Source organism: Leuciscus leuciscus, assembly GCF_965113295.1.
Source record: "Leuciscus leuciscus genome assembly, chromosome: 15".
Classification (NCBI taxonomy): Eukaryota; Metazoa; Chordata; class Actinopteri; order Cypriniformes; family Leuciscidae; genus Leuciscus; species Leuciscus leuciscus.
In genome coordinates this window covers 22,601,528-22,622,864 of record NC_138739.1, presented here as the reverse complement: position 1 = coordinate 22,622,864, position 21,337 = coordinate 22,601,528, and the positions used below count along the sequence as shown (strand labels likewise).

General features: G+C 35.1%; 2 protein-coding genes and 1 long non-coding RNA gene across 9 annotated transcripts; all 3 read right to left on the bottom strand.

Annotated features, from left to right (window-relative positions):
- Nucleotides 1-760: 760 nt before the first annotated feature.
- On the bottom strand, nucleotides 761-17,478 carry pxk (PX domain containing serine/threonine kinase). Of its 6 annotated transcripts, none has more exons than XM_082138068.1 (19): nucleotides 17,157-17,477; nucleotides 15,698-15,748; nucleotides 15,543-15,590; nucleotides 15,220-15,406; nucleotides 15,056-15,133; nucleotides 14,098-14,171; nucleotides 13,737-13,811; nucleotides 10,460-10,564; nucleotides 10,254-10,355; nucleotides 9,520-9,681; nucleotides 9,138-9,255; nucleotides 7,703-7,781; nucleotides 7,121-7,169; nucleotides 6,044-6,121; nucleotides 5,715-5,801; nucleotides 5,548-5,611; nucleotides 3,666-3,719; nucleotides 3,185-3,212; nucleotides 2,175-2,312 (listed from the first exon to the last, which is right to left on the bottom strand). In XM_082138068.1, the coding sequence occupies exons 1-18, from the start codon at nucleotides 17,268-17,270 to the stop codon at nucleotides 3,196-3,198; spliced, it is 1,542 nt and encodes a 513-aa protein (XP_081994194.1). In that variant the 5' UTR covers nucleotides 17,271-17,477; the 3' UTR covers nucleotides 2,175-2,312; nucleotides 3,185-3,195. The 6 variants fall into 6 exon arrangements, with proteins under 6 accessions (XP_081994191.1, XP_081994190.1, XP_081994194.1 ...); XM_082138067.1 differs by having other exon boundaries at nucleotides 3,666-3,722; nucleotides 17,157-17,473; XM_082138069.1 differs by having other exon boundaries at nucleotides 2,184-2,309; nucleotides 3,180-3,212.
- LOC309475330 lies at nucleotides 6,153-7,118 on the bottom strand. The gene is made up of 2 exons (XR_014197610.1): nucleotides 7,020-7,118; nucleotides 6,153-6,984 (listed from the first exon to the last, which is right to left on the bottom strand). It is a non-coding gene; the product is annotated as an uncharacterized lncRNA (long non-coding RNA).
- A 1,398-nt stretch (nucleotides 17,479-18,876) lies between the features above and the next one.
- Nucleotides 18,877-21,230, bottom strand: rpp14 (ribonuclease P/MRP 14 subunit). Of its 2 annotated transcripts, XM_082138033.1 has the most exons (7): nucleotides 21,125-21,230; nucleotides 20,572-20,684; nucleotides 20,378-20,462; nucleotides 19,775-19,851; nucleotides 19,426-19,504; nucleotides 19,028-19,100; nucleotides 18,877-18,912 (listed from the first exon to the last, which is right to left on the bottom strand). In XM_082138033.1, exons 2-6 carry the CDS (start codon nucleotides 20,643-20,645, stop codon nucleotides 19,029-19,031), a joined length of 387 nt encoding a protein of 128 aa, XP_081994159.1. In that variant the 5' UTR covers nucleotides 20,646-20,684; nucleotides 21,125-21,230; the 3' UTR covers nucleotides 18,877-18,912; nucleotide 19,028. The 2 variants fall into 2 exon arrangements, with proteins under 2 accessions (XP_081994159.1, XP_081994158.1); XM_082138032.1 differs by having other exon boundaries at nucleotides 18,877-19,100.
- Nucleotides 21,231-21,337: the final 107 nt, after the last annotated feature.

Below are 21,337 nucleotides of genomic sequence, written 5' to 3'. Positions count from 1 at the left end.
GTTGAAAGATGGGACAAAGTCATGCTGAAAAAAGACTAACGTTTTAATAGTTGCCAGATGTCCACAATATGCCATAATATAGGGTGATGTTTTTTTTTAGGATAGTACACATGCATTAAATTACATTAAAAACAACGTTTGAAATGTAATGTAATATTTAAAAAATGATTGTTAATATGATCATCACAAACTAGTAACTATTATTTCTAACATTCAGCGAAAATATTAACACATTTTTTTAAATTATATTTACAATATAATTATAAATCACATGAGATCTGGACATATATATTAAATAATATATTATGAGATAGTGTTTTTCCAACTGTTTCTTAGAGTATTTCCAAGATAGTGTTACAATAAACAGTTAATTAATAAAAAGTTATGGGTTAATATATATATATATATATAAAAAAACTTATTTATAACTCTTAGTAATAATATTAACTATAATTTCTATCAACTACATTTATAGTATAATTTTACCCCACACAAAATGTGTACATATTGAGAAAAAGTATCTGAAATGTTTACATTTACAATTCTAAATTAATGCACAATATATAATAATAAACAAGGAAAAAAAGTTAATAAAATTAAAGTATATCAATTAAAATATACAAAAACATTTACATGCATATATATAACTGATAGAATTTTTTTTTTTTACAATAATTTCTAATATATTATTCACTATATCTATCTATACATAAGTTATTTACTAGTTTATATTAGTTAGAAGGAATTAAACCACACAAGATCTGTTCCATTGTCTTTACTTCAATGTTCACAACAAAAAGCACAAGACCATTCTTTTAAAATATTGCCAATACAAGTTTTTTTTTATAACAGGGAAAACTATTTTTTTTTTCAGCAATTTGAGGATGTTCACCTCCAGTGCTTTTAACAACGTTTGTGGCAACTGTACAGAGGCAAATATCAGTGGCAAATTTCTTCATTACAAAACACATTGATTCCTCTTCTGTTCTTGGATATACATAAATCTCTTTGTAAACTTTAGAACATTTCTTCTTCTCAAGACCACTGCTAAATATTCAGTGGTAAAGTGCTGTAGCAAAAATGAAAACATTAAATTCGTCCCCCACGGTAATAACAAAGCTAGGAATATGTATTACGATATTTAGCTATAATGGTTTCAGTGTCTGTATGAATCTATGTACAAATGAGTTTACTGTTACAAGAGCAAGAGATGAACTATTGCGCATCGTATTGTACATCGTTCTAGATTACAAATGAATCTGGTTTTCAAGAGGAACCTGCGATGAACATGAATTATAGAAGTTGCTTTCTCCCTCATTGTGTGCAAGACAAGAAATCTCTTCCATTTACCACCAGACTGCAACAACCAATAGGAGTAGATGGCGTAAGTGACATAACAATGGCCATTATATAATCATGTCAGTGGTAAATCAAAGCCATTGTTTTTCTGGTACAGCGACTGTGCATAAATGGGGCATAAATGCTAAACGTATCGTTTAAATGCTGCTATTTGTGCAACATGTTGATTGTGATCTTGCAGAACAGGAATACGAATATTACTTTCTTCTGAAAGAAAATTAGAACAATGTAGCTCAATATTTCCGCAGGAAAAAAACCCAAAAGAGAACAAAGAACGCTCTCAGCTTTTGTAGGCACAATGGTAAATGTGGCAAATGCTTAAAAAACATCATTCCAAACCCTCCAAAATGAACCATAATGTCAGAATCAAACATCACTCATTTTATGAACCAATAGTCAAATCCTATTACATTTCCATTCAAAGTAAATGTGCTGCCCGCATTCTCCACCAACATGTGTCTTCAGGAGTCAGTACTTTAAAATGTAGGTGGACAATTGTTTCGCCTGAATGAGTGTCCATTTTTTAAATATGACAGCTGGTCCAAGCAGATTTGTTTAGGTTACACTGAGCAGCTTAAAAAAAAAATGCAGGGCTCCATTGGAATTTAATGTGAATAAAACAAACATCGAAGAAGTCCAGATACAAACAGTCACTCTTCACTGTTAGACGCAAGTTGCTAAAAAACTTTGAGTGGATGAATTGCACTAAAACAAAGATGAGCGTTTTTGTTTTTTTCACAAACGTGAGCCGCTGTGGTTGACAGTATCTGCTTTTTTCAGTTTGCCTTTGTTGAAGGATTGGATGGAGCTGAGGAGGGCACCCCGACCCACGCCGTTGGCACCGGGAGGTGAGAGGGACGGAGGGACGGGTTCACTCCCAGGAGGAGGAGGAGGAGGAGGAGGAGGAGGAGCAGCAGCAGCGGGGGGAGGAAGAGGAGGCGCTGGAGGTGCTCCTGCGGAATCAGAAAACAGTCCATCAAGATCGGTCGCGTTTCAGTAAGATACATACTCAGAATCCTCTGCGGTATGTAAACAGGAAGCGAATAAAGTACAACAGCCATTCAGAATGAGACACTTACCACAAAAGGCAATATTTAAAGTCAACATGAAAGTAATATAAAAAAGAAATATCGGTTGACTTGGAGCGCGTCCTCCGAATGCAGCATTTATCAGTTTTCAGAGCCAATGACTTACTCATTTAGACATTTACCGCCACCTACTGGCAGTTGTAGTTTCCTACTTAGAGTGTAATTTCATTAAAAATATATATATTTACAAATTCAAAATATGGAAATTTCCATTTCATGTTGACTTTAAATAACTTAATGCTGATTTGTCAATACTGTGATCATTTAATGACCAATCACCTTCTTGGAAATAAGTGACTGACAGCATGACTCATGCCTTCTGAACCAATAAGCAAGATGCAAGGTTGTGCTCAGTTGCAGTTGCTTTAAGACCACAATTTTTTTTTTCCACAAAAGATCATCTAAAAAATTGTATCTTAAAAACAAGTATTATCAGCTTCTAATATAAACATTGCATATATAAGAAAAAAAAAAACTCACAATCCACAAAAAGTGCTTTTTGTTAGAAAGAGAATTTACCCTCAGAAAAGCCCAATTTTGTGCCTAAATAGACAATTGCAGATTGTGAACTTTTAAAGTTGCATTAACCCTTCTCAGTAGGCTGGACACTTGCTGAACAGACCTCATTTAATATTAATGAGTAGCAGTTTTGCTGTGGGGAATCGGAATGTACTACTGAGGGAGAGTGAGCTGCAACTTTATAGTGGAAATAGATTATTATTATTGAATTACTTTACCCCACACACGTTCAAAATGGTGCATGCTCTAGTTTTGAAGACAGCATGTAAGAGAGAGAGAGAGACAGAGAGAGAGAGAGAGAGACAGAGAGAGGCACACACAAGTTACTGATCATATCAGAATGAGATGACACATCGGATGATTATGATCTGGTAAGATGAATGGAGATTGCAACCGATTTCATGAGGAATTTGGCGATTGATCATGGAAATGAGAGATTAGGTCATGATTGATCTCAATTTGATGAAAAAACAGGAGATGTTAATGCGCCTGCTAGTTACAATCGAAAACATTTTACCACATCATGCAACAAACTTATAAATTCAGAATTATTTTTGATTTATTGGGAAAACTTTGATTGTTTTGTTTGGACATACTGTAGGGGAATGTTTGGATAAATGCACAAACCAGGAAAAACAAACTCTTCTGATGAAGTTTACATAATGATGGAGGATGAACAGAGTTATAAACGGGACGTACCTGGTAGAGGAGTGGGTGAGGACGGGCAGGTTGGAGGTGAACTCGCCCCAGAACCTGCTAGAAGACCATTAAAAAGATTTTTACTGTATTTATACATTGACAGCTGTATCTTGGATCACGTAGTAATGAAGTTCAACAGAAGGGTACTGGTAGTTAAAAAAAGTCATTCAAAATCAGATGTAATATTGATAAACCTCTGAATAATATTTACGATGAGCACCAAGGTTGTTAGCAACGGTATTTGCTTTAAGAAAAGTCACAAGTCTATGGAAGCTTGTTTCCGCCACTGAATAACAAATAAAAAAAAAGGTAATTGTGTATTTGTAATATCTCGCAATACTGAGAAAAAAGTGTGCTATAAATATATTAAGCGTGATATAAACTCGCAATTTCAAGGAAAAAGTCAGAATTGTAAGATATAAACTCGCAATTACAAGAAAAAAAGGTCAGAATTACGAGATATAAACTCTGAATTGCGAGAAAAAAAAATATAAACTCGCAATTGCAATTCAAAATTCAGAATCACAAGAAAAGTCAGAATTCCTTGAGTTTGAGTTTATATCTTGTAATTCTTACTTTTTTTCTTGTGAGTGAGTGTCATGTGCACTTAATTATTTAAAAAGCTGTTTAAAGGGTTAGTTCACCCAAAAATGAAAATTCTGTCAGTAATTACTCACCCTCATGTTGTTCCAACCCCGTAAGATCTTCGGAACACAAATTAAGATATTTTTGATTAAATCTGAGAGCTGGATCACTTCTCCATAGGCTTCTAAGGCATTATAACTTGCTGGCCCAGAAAATGTATTAAAGACAAGTTAATATAGTCCAAGTGACTACAGTGGCTCAATCTTAGTTTATAAAGCGACAAGAATACTTTTTGTGCGCAAAAAAACACACAAAAATAACGACTTTATTCCACTATTCATTTCCTTCTCTCTGGGCCTCGAGTTAGTTCACGTAGTGTAATAGCGTAGCGCGTCTGTGTTGTACGTCACACGTAGGCTCACTATTGGCCGACGCTGGTCATGTGTGTGATGCGTGTGACGTACAACACAGAAGCGCTGCGCAGTTATACTACGTGAAAAAACTCGAGGCCCAGAGAGAAGGAAATGAATAGTGGAATAAAGTCGTTATTTTTGTTTTTGTTTTTGCGCACAGAAAGTATTCTCGTCGCTTTATAAACTTAAGATTGAGCCACTGGAGTCACTTGGACTATATTAACGATGTCTTTAATACATTTTCTGGGCCAGCAAGTTATAATGTCTTAGAAGCCTATGAGACAGCTCTCAGATTTCATCAAAAATATCTTAATTTGTGTTCCGAAGATGAACGAAGGTCTTACGCGGTTGGAACAACATGAGGGTGAGTAATTACTGACAGAATTTTCATTTTTGGGTGAACTAACCCTTTAATTACTGGGCGAGTTAGACATTAAGTATACAGTCTTTTATTCAAAACCAAAAAAGTATTTGAAGACGATAAAAGTTTATAATATTGTGATTTATCTTGGAGCAGGTTGGTTTGGTTCATGGTTTATTACTTCTTAATGAAGAGTAAATCCATCTCAAATGGTCCAAATGTTTTAAAATTTGGCTGCTTGACCATTTTTAATTTTCCAATTTTCTTTTTTACTTGAGACTATCTACAGAATTTTATTTATATTTCACTTTTATTTTAATTGGTTTAACCACAAAAAGAAGAACATTTAAAATGCTCAAGCAACCTCCACTGGTCCATTTGAGATGGACCGACCCTGCAGACTTTCCCGAAATCCCTATGGAGAAAAATACTTCTGGAACCCAGAATGCTGAAAACTTACATTTTGAAATGAAATTACAGTTGTTTATTAATAAAGGAAAGTTTGATAATAAATGAAACCTACCAGAGTTGTTATTGTATTTGACAGAGAGATCCTCCTCATTTTCATATGTCGACTGTCTCGATTTCTGGAAAATCAAAATAGGTTTTAAGAACCATTACGTTCAGGATAAAACAGTGTGGGCGTTTAGTGTGAACCTTATTTTTGGTAAAGCGCTTGAACTCATGTACCTTTCTGGCCAACATCTTCCTCTTGCGCTTCTCCTCCTCTGAGCCGTGGTGCGACTGCGCTCGCGTCAACCTCTTGTGCTGGTGGATCTGAAATCACACGAGGTTTCGGTTACATAATCTTAACGGGATTTTCGAAGATAAGTTGAAAGGATTTTCCTGTTGTGTCAGATATCAGGGTTGGTGAAAATGTTGACAGTATTACATTTTATTCAACTTTTCTAGATTGAAATGACAAGATTTGTGTTTGCGACACTGTGGCATAACATTCCTTAAGCAAGCCGAACATTTGTTGCAAAAGAGACCAAAAGTGAACAAAGCAATGCACTAACCGTCCTCTGTTCCTCCACTAGACGCCTCTCTAAGCATTCTTTAGACGATTTCAGAGCCTCTTTTAATTTGGAGCTGATCTGGAGTTCGGAAAGAGAGAAAAAAAGTGTGTGCATTCTTATGGACATTTTTGTCTTTTTCAGTGTTGTGGTTATGCAAACTGCATCAAATTTGGCACAGGTGTGTATTTTTATTGGAATTTTATTATTTCACCCCCATTTCCTTTAAACTAGGTACACAAAATACTTCCTCTTAGCGCCTTTTGGACAAAAATGTCTGCATTGAAACCCATTAAAACTGCAATTTTTAATCCCAGGGCCATTTAACTATAAAATGATGCAATCTTTGTTAAGAGGCTTTCATTCTGTTGGCAAGGCATAACATTTTTTATTTGTACTATTTTTTTACCAGATGATTTCATTTTCTCAGGTTTGACCTATAAAGCAAATACTCGCTTTTTCCTGTTTTCTGCTTTGCCATCTTATAGAGCCAATTGGATAAACCATGCAGCGATAATTGTGTGGGTGTGTTGGTATGGATGTTAGAGTGTGGTTTGTACGTGTGTAATAAAAAAAAATGTGTGTGTGTTTGTAATATTTGAGAGAGAAAAACTCTACTTCAAATAACAAATCCAAACACTGTGTCCCAGTGGAGTTTTCCTGGCATCCAATGGGGAAAATCTGTTACTGCACCCAAACAAAATCTAACTGAAAGCAAATTTTTTGAGATATCAACCTCAAATTTGGAACACAGCTTGTTTAGATTTATGGCTTTGATTTTCTAGCCGTTTTAGAGTTCAGCATGTTTCATTAAATATACATTTTATATAAAATAATGTTCATAAATCATTTTCTTAAACTTAAACCTATATAACTTTTTTTTGGTTTTACTTTTTACAATTATTTTTCTTCTTTGAAATGAGACAAAACTTAATTCTGTGCTCCTAAGTTTCAAATTTTTATGTCAGTATTTTGACACAGACATTTTTGTCCACTATGGACCTATGTGTAACTTTTTTTAATTGATGCACAAGAGTTAAAAAAATAGGTTTATTTTTTACTTCAGTTTGCTTTGTTTACCTTAAACTGGGGTTTCTCCGAGTTAAACAGCAGCACGTCATTGAATAACCTGTTAGAACGAGAGTCAAACTCAGCAACCGTTTGTGCTTCAGTTTTAAACAATGTCAAAATTCACAATTACTGCTTGACTTTCAACCACATGCTTCAGATTCACAATAACGTGACAGTTATAAAATGATATAAAAAAAAGACAATGTTTTGTACTCATGCCTCATAGGATGAATCTCACAAAACTTGTCAAGAACAGGTCCAGGTCATATTTTAGCCAAAACTCAACAGAAAATAAATAAATAAATTGTATTTTGTATAAAGAAAACGAAAATCAATTTTTTGCATCATTGTAATTTGACATTATTTTCATGATATTACACAAAACTAAACAATATTAAGCAATACACATTAACTCATGACAATTATGGCAATAATTTTATTCAAAATATAATATTTAAATTATATTATACGACTTATATACGACTTAAATTATATATAAACAAAATATACGACTTTAACTAATTGCTTATATCTAATTCCTTTTGTGAGATTTACTCCTGAGCACAAGCAGGCCTGAATATCGTAACTCACGGTGTTTGTAGTAGTTGGGAAACGGTTGGCATTCCCGTTTTGCAAGCTTCTGTGGACAGGATGGACTGAAGTACTGAGACTGTGAGAAAATGGAAAACAAAAGGTAACGTATTACATAAAACCATTAACTACACACGTTTTACGAACACACTTTGGGATTCCTGCAGTAGGTTGTTAACTATTGCATAAAACTGAACAGCTAATGTTTTGTAGCTTGAAATGGCAAGTTCAACTTATTAAATTAACTACAACTAATTTACTCATTTACTCATCTATTATACATACAACATCCATGCTCTCCACATTCAGACAGTAATCTGATCAGTGGTACTATGTGCCTGCTTGTATGCACATATATGAAATACTTTGGCTAATTTAATTTGTGCTTTCAGTTTACAATAAGAGTCTAGTACATTTTACCATGTTTAAATTGCCCCTATTATGCTATTTTAAAGGTTCCTAATGTTGTTTTGGAGTTACAACACATTTACATGCATACAAGGCCGAAAAACACTTGAATTTTCTCATAATAAACATTGCATCATCACCTCTGATTGGTCAGTTGGCCCAGACTGTTGTGATTGGTCTACTCTGCTCTGATTGGTCAGATGGCCCAGTCTGTTGGGATTGGTCTACTCTGCTCTGATTGGTTAGATGGATCAGTCTGTTGCGATTGGTCTACTCTGCTCTGATTGGTCAGATGGCCCAGTCTGTTGTGATTGGTCTACTCTGCTCTGATTGGTCAAATGTCCTAGTCTGTTTTGATTGGTCTACTCTGCTCTGATTGGTCAAATGGCCCAGTCTGTTGTGATTGGTCTACTCTGCTCTGATTGGTTAGATGGATCAGTCTGTTGCGATTGGTCTACTCTGCACTGATTGGTCAGATGGCCCAGTCTGTTGTGATTGGTCTACTCTGCTCTGATTGGTCAGATGGCCCAGTCTGTTGTGATTGTGTACTCTGCTCTGATTGGTCAGTTGGCTCAGTCTGTTGTGATTGTGTACTCTGCTCTGATTGGTCAGATGGCCCAGTCTGTTATGATAGAGCTATTGCTTACTGCTTATAGCACGTGTTGGAAACCAAAAGCCCATTACCATATATCTGATTTTCAGCTCCAGATCTTCCTCAACACTTAATAAACAGTGATACGAACAGTAACAATGGTGTTGGTTTTAATTTGAGCAAGAGTCCTCATTCTTATAAAGTGCATGCAACGTGGCCAGATTAGGTTCTTTCTTTTGGGAGATAATTTATTTATTGTGCACTTTGATCTTTGAATCTTTGCAGACCTTTTACATTCATAAACAGCTGTATTACACACTCAATGAAAAGCATAATAGGGGGACTTTAAATAAAAAAAATTCTGCTGACTACATGTGGGCTGATTGGTCAGACTCCAGAGAACATTCATAACGGTGAACAGAAGATCATACTGACCTACAGATGGGAACTGGGCAGGAGGATACTGATCTACAGGCACGGCATCAGGCGGGCGGCCATACGTCATTTCATAAAGCAAGTGTCCAAATGAGTAGATGTCTATGCTTTCTGTTGTCTGATAAATGGAAAAACATCAGCTTTTCAACATCAAGCAGTTTCATTATTAATATTTAAATGATTTAATATTAATAAGAAAATATAAAATGATGAATGAGTTAAATAATAATATCTAGCAATTATTTAATAAAAAGTTCAATATTAACATTATTAATAAGATTTAAAATAGCAAATATTTAGCAATTTTATAATACATTATTTTATCATTTAATTTGTTCATTTGTTTTAAATTTTTAGTATAATAATGATAAAGGTATCTTACATTAATTTTCCTGAACTGTGTTACATAGGGTCGGTAATATGATGGCAGTCCCAGTAATGAATTCTCTATATCCAACAATTTACACGTGTTCTCCTCGATCAGGACATTGGATGCATGAAGATGCCCGTACGGAAAACCCTTGTCATGGAGAAATTTTAGTGCCTGGAATAAAACATAAATTACGTATTTACATTTGGAAATACGGCAGTGAAAAAACAATGTTAAAGTTTGATGTAAAATAATAGTTAGCAAACTCAAATATATACTATCATTCAAATGTTTGGGGCTGGTAATATTGTTTAATGTTTTTGAAAGAAGTCTCTTCAAGTGCTCAACGAGGCTGCATTTATTTGATGAAAAATACAGTAAAAACAGTAATATTGTGAAATATTACAATTTAAAATAACTGTTTTCTATTGGAATATATTGTAAAATGTAATTTATTCCAGTGATTATTCCTTCAGAAATCATTCTAATATGCTGATTTTCTGCTTAAAAACATTTCTGATTATTATCAATGTTGAAAACAGTTGTGCTACTTCATATTTTTGTGGAGAGATATTCTTTAATAAATAGAAAGTTCAAAAGAAAAACATTAATTTGAAATAGAAATCTTCTGTGACATTTTAAATGGCCTTTACGGTCACTTTGAACAATTGAATGCGTCCTTGATGAATAAAAGTATTAATTTCTTTCAAAAACTAAAAAATGTCTTTGAACACGTCGTAACATACCTCCAGAATCTGTCTTCCGTATGTTCGGATTTGCTGCAGCTCCAAACCCTGGATCTTTTTGGGATTGCAGTACTTCTTGAGAAAGGGTTCTTTGGGCTTCACCTGGAGGACCGGCAAAATTCAAGACAGAATTAAAAAGATACTGAAATATGTTAAAAGTTATAATCTGAAAAAAACATTTTTGAAAATTCAAGAAGAAAACAAACCTTGCAAATGTGATCCCTAAGCGTTCCTTTCTCACTGAAAACTCTAATGACTAGTGCAGACGATTCACTGCTAGTGGCGAAACTGACGGCGGAGATGTTTGAATGCTACGGAAAAACCCCCACAAAAGTCAGAAACATATAAACACTTCTAAGTAAACTTGTTCTTTGAGTGTTTTTGTCCATGCAAAAGTCACTGACACAATTTTAGGATGTTGTTGGAGTTATCAGGGTGTCGCTATTCGGTTTGTAAAAGGTGTTCTGTTGGTTGCTAAGCAATATATAGTATATTTTTATTAGACATAAAATTTGTTTGTAGAAAAGCCTGGAAACTGGATGAAACAGGAAACATTAGGCCTCCACACTTTGCCATCAGGTCACTATGACCCACACAAATTGGTACAATGATATTAAGTTGTTCTTTTTGATTTACATGTTATGTAAACTTTCTTGATATACGTTTTTTAATTCTCTTGATGATAAAAAAAAAAGACCAATTGGAGGAACGCCACTATTAAAGAGAAGCCAGAAAGATTAGGAATTAATTGTGGCAGACAAAAGGAGGTTGGCTTCATAAAAATGAAGATAACCCAATGAACTTAAACAGGTTGTAAGAGTGAGATTGTTAGATATACAGCTGGCATCTCTGTTTTGTTGACTGGACCAACAAAGTCTGATCTTTGGCATCTGGAACTTCTTGAGATTGTTTGCAAAGAAGAGAAGACTTTTTCTACAACAATTGCTATGATATTCTGAACACCAGAATTCAGATTTCCAGCATGTTTTCCCATGAGCCTCATGGCTAGAAGTGACCTTGTCATGCATTCCTCATTACTGTGTTTCTCAGTTGGCTTGCTTTAATCTGATCATCTGGAATGCAGACATCGTGTCCACCTCCATCTGACTGATGATTTGCCTTGAAGTAACCATTAAAGGGATAGTTCACTCAAAAATGAAAAATTCGGTCATCAATTATTCACTCGCACGTCGTTCCAAACCCATAAGAGTTTAGTTCATCTTCGGAACACAAATGAAGATTTTTTTTTTTTAAAGAGAGATTTCGGTCCCTCCATTGAAAGTCCATTCACCTAAAACTGAAACTGTGGATTGAGCGGTTTAATCCAAGTCTTCTGAAGAGATAGGATCACTTTATATAAACATATTTAATTTAGGCTTTTATTCACATGCAAACATTGGCCAGCGAACATACATAGAGCGCTCATATGTAAACAGAAGGTCAAGCAAGAGAACCAATGAGGATCGGTCTTGCGAGGCACGCAAGTACGTTTGAGTTTCCATTTTCCATATCTGATGTGCTCTACATGTATGAGCGTTAATCAATGTTTATTTGTCAATAAAAGCTTAAATGAAATCTGTTCATCATATAAAGCAATTGTGTCTGTTCAGATGACTTGGATTAAAGCAGGGCTATGCAGTTTCGGGAATTTCTTCGCTGTATTCTCGCTTTTTGCTCGCAGGTTTCTCTATAGAGCTCCTCCTACAGCTTCGGAATAGATATTTGACAACACTGTCGAAAAACTCGTTGGCGACTCTCAGATACCAGAGGCTAGTAGATCAACGACATCAAAGCAGATGGGACATTCTTTAAAACGTCTTCTTCATTCGAGTTCGAACAGCGTGAGGGAGCGCAATAATGACAGAATTTTAGCAGATTTTTTTGCCGTAAGCAATTTGTTACATCGCGAGCCCTGAAATCACGCCATACTTCCTGACACTGAAGTTGCAAGGGTGGTTTTTCGGCTCACAGGCGCTTGGGGGGTGCGGGACGACCACCATTCAACCCGAAAAAAGTCATATAACTATTCCAATGACTCCGAAGCTGTTCGGTTAAGGTAAAAAAGTTACTTAGTTCACCTTTAAACTTGATTTCTTTTAGGACCTCTTTATAAACGTTTTGAGCGAATAGACTTTCAATGGAGGCTCGAGAAATCAATGGAGAAATCTCTCAGATAAAAAATGTTTTTGTTTTTTTTAACTCTTCATTTGTGTTTTGAAGATGAACGGAAGTCTTATAAATATTAAGTGAAAAACGTAACTGAAATAAGCTTAAGTTGGGTGACTTAAATTACTAACTGGAAATAAATAAAAACTAAGGGTTTGTTTACACAACAACGATGTAAAAAAAAAAAAAAAAGGAAAAGCTTTTCCTTTGCGTTTTTTTTTGCGTACAGACAACAACGTTGTCAGAACGATCCCTGTTCACACGGATCCGGGAAAACTATTAAAAAACGCTGTATTATTCACGCCAGGCTAGTAGTTGGCGATGTCACTTTGTAAAGAAACTCTACGTGCCTACAGACTGAATACATAATACGCATGTGCATGACGTCACCGATTTCACAATCGTGTTTTTGTAGTTTACACAGACACAATAATGGTATTGTTTTCAAAAACTTGATTTCAAAAGTTCACGGCCCTAAAACGCAGTTCTCGTGTAAATGAACGGCCAAAATGCATAAACGTTTTTTAGTTGAAAACGGTGTCATGTAAAAGGCCCCTAAAACTGAAATAAAAATTACTTAATCCAAAATTCTAATATTTTAAAGAAACTAAAACTAATAAATAAGCGCATAAAATAACTAAAAATTTAAATAAAATTTATTTAAAATGTATTAGTTTTACTTTCTTTAAAATATTAGAATTTTACGAAGTAAGCAAACTAAATATCTTAACACTGAAAATATCTTTAAATAACACTGCATAACAGTGTCTACACATGACTTTAATGGAGTCTTTTGTAAAGATGGGCTTGAAGTGATCGGTTTAATCTGGCAGTACGGCTGCTGAACTTGAGGAAGCAGAAAAAACAAGAGCACATGACAGTGTTCGCACACAAAACATCCAAACATTCGGGTCAGTACACAAAGAAGGGCTCTTTTAGTTCATTCCCGACAGTGTGTCGGCTCTCCTTAACAGCTATGCAATTAAATACAACAAAAGTGAAGTTAATTATATTCCTATTTGTTTTGCATTATGATAATTGCAGGGGAATATTGTGTAACAGTCATGAAAATAACGTCTATTGTCAATTGATTACTAAAAGATCATCACACTGCAATAATGTTTTGATGAATAATAAAATAAAATAAATCAATTATATTATATTAATGCTAAAATGATTTCAATCTGAATAGTTGTACATTTATTTTAGGCCCTAAAAACCACCAGAACTTCCTAGCAACACCATAACAACACTCTCACAACAATTGTGCAATAATATATCAACGCCGGTAACCCCACAACCCAATTTAAGACTTACAGAAAATGTTGGAAGCAGCTTCATTGCAGACTGGAGATCTTTGTCGGACAGGAACTTATCTGGACCCAAATCGACCTATAATTGGTGAAGAAACGTATTACGGTGAGTTCAAGGGTCACACAATGCTGCGGCTAATTATAGAAGAGAATGAAAACAAATACGTCAAGAGGGATTAGTAAGTTAGTTAAGTTCTTTGTGCAGCCAAACAAAGTGGTGTTGAGTACAACAAACAAGATGTACTGCATCAGGGTTACATAATAATGGGAATTAAACAAGTTGAGGGTCAAAGTACTGGATTAACGGTCAAGAATATAACAAAAAAAAAAGTGTTTGTGTTTGTATGGGTCAAGATGAAACTTACCCAACTTAATACTTGTTTCTCTTTGTGTTGATCTTTGTCTTTGACCAAGAAGTACCTCTTTCTCAATCGCCAGCCTATAAAAAGACAGACATTAAGTGATTAAATAAATATTAATATCAATAAATAGAAATCTCACCTCATTTAAAAACCAATAAATAAATAAAAAGAATACAATAATATACTATAATAATATAATTTTTGCATTGTGACATTCATTTCATAACAAATAAGAAAATTTTCTGCTTTAAATTTTCATTACCGTAACATGTAAAAAAATTCCATTCTCAATACCGTAATACAGTAACAACCAAACATCCAATTTAACAACTACACTTTCCAAATGTATTTTTTTAAATGAAACAAAAATGAATTAACATTTTGTGCATTACAGTAATGACAATGAGACTTTTGTTTCCATTACGGTAATGACAATTTGCAGGAAAAAAGCTTAATTTTCATGAAATTTCCAAATTATTATTATTATTTTTTTGATTTTGCAGTAAAATGACCTGAACATGTTCTAATAGGTAAATGTTTGAAAAACTTTGTTTATGAATCTTCCTCTGAAAGAAACCAAACAGCAAGTTTCTTCTCAAATGTGTCTCGACTATGTAACTGTCTTTAGAAGATAAAAAACGTCCCATGAGCCTCTGAAATCCATCAAGTTGTCAGGAACTATCAATGTGTCAACGTGATTTGCTGGGCTTGACGCTGGGATGCGAATATAAACAGCGCGTCATCATGAGAAACAAATCAATAAAACTTGAATCATTAACTTTTATAGTTGTGATGCACCTCAAGGCTGACAACACTGATCTTTCATGGTCAATGTAAAAGCAACTAAGCAACTTTAATTAATAAATAATATATTAAATAATATGTTAATATAATATAGTATGATACAAAATTGGACGGAAATGGTCAGCATTTGACCGAATAACTGTACAGCTTTACTCACCAATGTCTTTTAACGGCTCAATAACCTCCCATTTTGGATCGGATCTGAAGAACATGGACACCTGCTGTAAGGCTATTTCTGAAAAATAAGAAAGGGGTGAGTTTTAGAATAATTTTGATGCACAAAATCCCATCTAGTCTTAAAACACACCCTGGCTGTATTACCCGTGTAGTTTGCAGAGTAAGTGTTAGTGTCAAGAAACTTTTTGACCAGCTCACAGCTGGAGAGGACATGGTGACGCGTGATGTGGTTGAGATAGGCCTGAAGACCCTTCTGACGCTCGGCTATAAACTCTCGGTCCATGTTTCCTATCAGCTTCTTAGGAGGAAGTGGCAGGTTTAGGCCAGAAATCTATGAACACAGAGAGATTGACTCATACTTACTCTTTCACTGAAGAAAGAGTATTCATTTGGAAACAGCAGCCGTCAAACACGTTTACAGGAAAGGATCCCATTTCAACACAGGCTTGTTCTAACAGTCCACTTACCAGTAAACTATTATTCAGCATGTCAAAGTCGCTGTATCGCCGAATGACCTGCGAAACAAATGAAGACTAAATCAGTCATTGTGTCCATAACAAACATGATAGATACCATGGATAGATGGATAGATAGATAGGATAGATGGATAGTCCAAACTCACTGTCCAACTGTTGTCTGTGGAAACGCCCCTTTGGACACGAATGATATACTCCTGTTAATAGAGAAAAACCAATGGATGACTGAATCCAAACTAGGAAATATACATTAAAATAAAAAGTACAACAGCAAGGCCCTGCTGAAAAACTGTCTTAGCTAGTCTTCAGCCCCCAGATCATCTTTAACATCAGCAAACCAGTTTAGCCTGACTAGTGGAAACCAACCTAAACAAGTCCATCTTTGTTTTGTTATTTCTTCACATTATTGGGAATTCAAGAGACCGAAATCATGATGTCACAGATTTGTGGTTTTTATGAAAGAATTGTGAAGAAATGTCAAAACAGGAAGTGAAAAGACAAAACGTAACCAAGTCTCCAAAAACCCTGCAACAACCTCACGGTGACCCTGACGTTTACGGCGAGGTCCAGATGCTTATACTCATTAATGTTTGACTCTCCTTTAAAAATGTCACCTGATAGTTTCCATACGACTAAAAACAAGAGCAAAGGTACTCAGTTTCCAGAATGCACTGCAACACTATTTTATTTAGATGACATCAACACTGTGACATGTTTAGATTACAAAATAAATAGCAATAAATATATTTAATCAATCATATTAACTGATGATTTAGGTGAAGCTGTTAATGTATTATATATTTTTTCAGTTCGACTAAACTAAAATAAGTTTTTTTTTTAAACAAGACATTTAACAGGTTGTAAAGTTTACAGAATCGAAAGTGGATTACTAGATTGCACTTTCATAATGGATCAGGAGAAGTGAACAGATGAATGGATGAGAAAGGAAATAATCGTATGTCTTGTGGCTTCGGTTTCGCTGCACAAGGAAATTATGTTCGGCTCAAATGCAAATTACCTTTTTTTTCAATTCCGCCCGTAAAACCACAAGTACAGAGCCAGACATGTCACATGAGATCTGAAGCATAGATGGTATCCGTTTTGAAAATGCTTGTAAATTGTTTACTTCAAAACCTCAATAATTTTATTTATTTATAAAAATGACCCTCTTAATCTTGTTACTATTTACATATCACTTTTCTTTAAAAGTTGATTATGTTCAGCATATTTGATTTTAAATAACAGATTTATGTTATTTTTTATCAGTTCATTCAAAGTTGAATGAACTGTGAAATTAACTATTTCTAAATGTGTGGTTTAAAAAAAAACATTTTCTACATTTTTACCTTTCACTAAATGTACATTAAGCGTTCTGAACTGACAATAGAAATTAATATTAAACTACGAGTCATCTTTGTCACTAAATGCGATTAATTTGATCCTTATCGACAAATAATCGAGAATCAACAACGTTGAACGTCAAAAAAAACGTCATCATCGACGTTAAAGCCCCATTAAATCTGATCTGCTGGCATTTCAATGCGCATTTATGATCGATATGAAAGGTTTTAATGACCCAGAGACCCTCCGGGTGGTTCTGTTTACCGTGTGCGACTGTAAACTCTGGCTGGCCTCGATCACGGCACTCAGCGGCACGGTATCGTCCAGCGGAGGCTTCCTCCCGGACAACGGCTGCGGCTGCTGCTCCATGAACGCCATCCCGGATCAAAACAACACCAAACAGTCCCGGTTCGACAGGGTTCGGTTTAACCGAGAGCCCGCCTCTGTCGGTAAAAGGACGTGACGGTTCACTGCGCGACTGTGCTTGTGACAACGTGGGAGAAACGAATCAGAAACTGCCAGTAAAATGTGACGTAGATGTTCTAGCTGAGAGGAGCTCGTCCACTCTAGTGCGCACTCTCGAGTGAAAGTGAGTGACGCCGCATTTTTGTTTATATTCACCAAAATTATCGTTTAAGCCTGCCCGTTTGTAAAATACAGAAATTAATCAATTATTTACATTTATATTCTGTTGTATTTGACAATAACACTGAAAAGAAATAAATAAAGTGAGAGACGCCATGTTATAGGCTAGTAAGTGCACTCAAACAGGAAACCACATAAGGCTCACGGCTAAATTCAATCATATCGTTTCTTGTAAGGCTTGGTATAAAATGAAACTTATCAAAGTAACAAATAAACAGTTTTCAACTTCATTTATATGGCTGTCGTTATGCAGTTTTGGTTGGAGTTTGTAACACAAGCTTTGCATCTTTGAGGGTAAATATTGAAAAAAATATCATGTGACCAGTCGGACTAACATGTGACTCAATATGAATGAATTCTCAATTTTTTATCTTATATATTCTTGGCAAAGCATACTGATTTTCCTCCCATCTTAAACACGCTACATATAGTTATATATATATATATATATATATATATATATATATATATATACAGAGAGAGAGAGAGAGAGAGAGAGAGAGAGAGAGAGAGAGAGAGAGAGAGAGAGATACTAAGATAGCCTAATTATTGGAAGATCTTGTGGTGAATAACCTGAAGTTACACTGTGGATGCATCACAGAAGATTTAGTTTGAAAGAAAAGTTTTTAATAAATAATTTGCTGGTTAATTTAATGTAATTGTAATACTATTATGTTAACCATACTGCTCTCAAATTACTAATAGAAATAACTATTTGAAAGGACTATCTGAAAACGATCCCCTTGTTGAGGTTGGAAACAGCTAGATTTTACCCACACCAGTCAAGTCAAGTTATTTTCTCACACAGTTTATTTAAACTGCACCTAAGAGAACAAAAGCAATGAATATTAAATCTTTGAGTGAGCGTCACATTTCAAAAGAACAAAAATAAGCAAGAAAGAACTTTTAATTCCTGGCAGCATATCTGGAACATAAACACAAAAACTGAACGGCAGCATTCCTCACAATTGCTCTCCATTCTGCGGCATCATCACTATGACCTCTCCCTCCATGACCACTTTGTCTTTGACAGCGCAGGAAACAGAAATAAAAGCGAAGGACATTTTGATCTTTTTAACCTCCGCTTCCGCCTCAACCTCCTCTCCAATGTAGAGAGGCGCCGGAAAGCGTATTTCCTGGTAGAGGAACACGCAGCCTTTACCGGGCAACTTTGTCCCAATAACTGCTGAGATCAGACCGTTAATCAGAACTCCGTGAACAATGGGGGTCTCAAAAGAGGTCGTTTTGGCGTACTCTGGGTCGAGGTGGAGAGGATTCGTGTCCCCTGTCAGCTCAGCAAAAAGTGCGACGTCTCTGGCGCTGAATGTTTTGCTTAGTGAGGCCCGTTCACCAATGTAAAGCGACCTGTGCCCCACTGTGAGGGATGCAGGAACTGTCAGTGCTGAGTTGACAATATGGTATATATTTCTGTTGAAAATACTTCTAAGAAAGGACGTCATTTTTCCAAGGTATTTTTTTTGTAGGCCCACCTCACGATGTCAACTGGTCTCCAAACTGCAGCTCACGGCTATTCCCAGACAGTGCTAACAAAAATGGCGATACCTGCAATGATAAATAAAAAAAGAACATAAGAGTTGCATTCAAAACAGATGTCTATGACACAGATTAGAAGTTAAATGAGTTTCAGAATCTAAAATGAGATAAACAGCCACCACAGTAACCGCCTTTCTGACGCAAATTGCAAAGTACACACAGTTTGGCTGACAGACTGCCAATAGCCACGTTAAAATTATGTTGAGTCATTCCTGGCAGAGATACAATTGATCCACAAGCTCTTTACTGAAATCCAGTGCGAATTAAAAGAATGCAGACTCAGGGCTCATTAAATGTTGAATCAGCTTCAGACGTAATACTGGGAAAAACGTACCTGTGTGACTCTCAATGCACATGCCTCATTTTGATATGATCCCAGTAACGTTAATGCACTCCACAATTTCACCAGGCCACTGAGATTGAGAAACAACAGAATATTAAGAATGAACATCATTAGATGGGTGGGACAAATCCATAAGTGTTTATTCATTTCAGAAAAAATAGTTCGCTCAGTGTTTCAGATACTTATTCCTACAAAAAAAAAAAAAAAACTTAATTTAAACGGTCCCAAACTCAAGCCCAGAGGGATACCCCAAGTTCATAAACAGCTCTGTACTTCAATTAAACCATCCTTAAACACTTTGGCCTAAATGTTCAAGATTTGTACTAGGAACATGACTTACCTGTTGTACACTCGTAGTATGCCGGTCAATTGGTTCTCATCAAACTTCAGCAGATCAAATGGAATAGAAGCTCCAATCTGCCATACAGAAGAAATATGATTATGCATCAGAAACAGTCAGAAAGCAGGATAAAGTCAAAAGAGACTACTGACTACAGCACATACTTATACAACAAAGAAAATTAAGTTTAATTATATGTTTTTTTTATATATAAATAAAACATCTTTAAACAATTTTATTAGGGGTGTAAATAGTCTCCATCTGCAAATAAAAATTCACTGTATTTATTACAGAAGTTGTTGTTATTTTATTTATTTGGAATCATTTATAATTAAATGAACAATTCACAATGTATTATGCATTCACTGCTTATCCAAAATATTTGTCCTTGAAGTTGGGTTTGTACCTTCAGCATATTTTTGTATGAAAATAATTATGAATTTTAGCAAAGTATTAAAATGTAACAAACTAAAAAAATATTATTTCAGATTTCACACATTTTTAAGTATCAAAAATCTGCATCAATGTTACATTTGAATTGTGAACATTTACTAGACTTTATAGAAACCATATTCCTACATGGTTGAGCCATACTATGCTCACCTCTCCGTAAAGTTCTTTGAGTCCACAAATGATCATTTGTTTGAAATCTGCTGAAGAAATATTTCTGTTTCCATTCGCCAAAACCCTAAAAATAAAGAAAAGAAGATTTTTATGTTTCGACCATTTTATGTTCACCATCTAAAGACTGTAATAAAACTAACCAGATCAAAACTGACCTGTATCATGACACTTACAGAGATATTTTCATATAATGATAAACAGAAGCATTTTTGTAAACATATCGCTCAAACTTTGAGGGTTCCTCCATAACTTGTAGTTTGACACAGAAATCCTTTCAGATGGTGTGCTAGAATTAAGAAAGAGATGAACTCATTAAGATCGATGCATTTTCAGTACTGATACTACAAGAATCAAGGTATGTCAATGGCAGAAGTTGTCACAGAGATGTCTGTTTAAAGTTGCATATTCAACCATGCTAAATAAATACGGTAATTATTAAGTAACAACCAGGTATATGAGAAAGCAACATGGTATTACCATTTAATACAATCATTGTATCATAGTACTGACACAATATTCTTTATAAAGGTGACTTATCAAAGTAATAAGCATTATTGGGAAGATCAGTTTCTTCCAGGTCACGTGCAAGGTCTGTATTGCTACAACAAACCCCCAAAAATTCGTAAACTACAGATTTAAAGAGCCTCCAACCGCTCAAAAAAAACAATTTACATTGAATTATGCAATCAAACAACTGTTTAGAGGTCTAAAAACTGATAAACTCACAGAATTACAGGCTGTGTTTGTCCTTCATTCAGAGCACGCAGAGCGCCATGCACCCTCTCGCGCTGTCAAATCTCGCGAGAACACCTCGATAAAAGTCAACAAATGTTGGGGGAAAAACACAGAGTAAATCTAAAAAATAAATTTTATATTTTCACAACACTATTTCAACGAAAGCAGTCACATTTGCTGCTAACTTTTTTATTATGACTACTT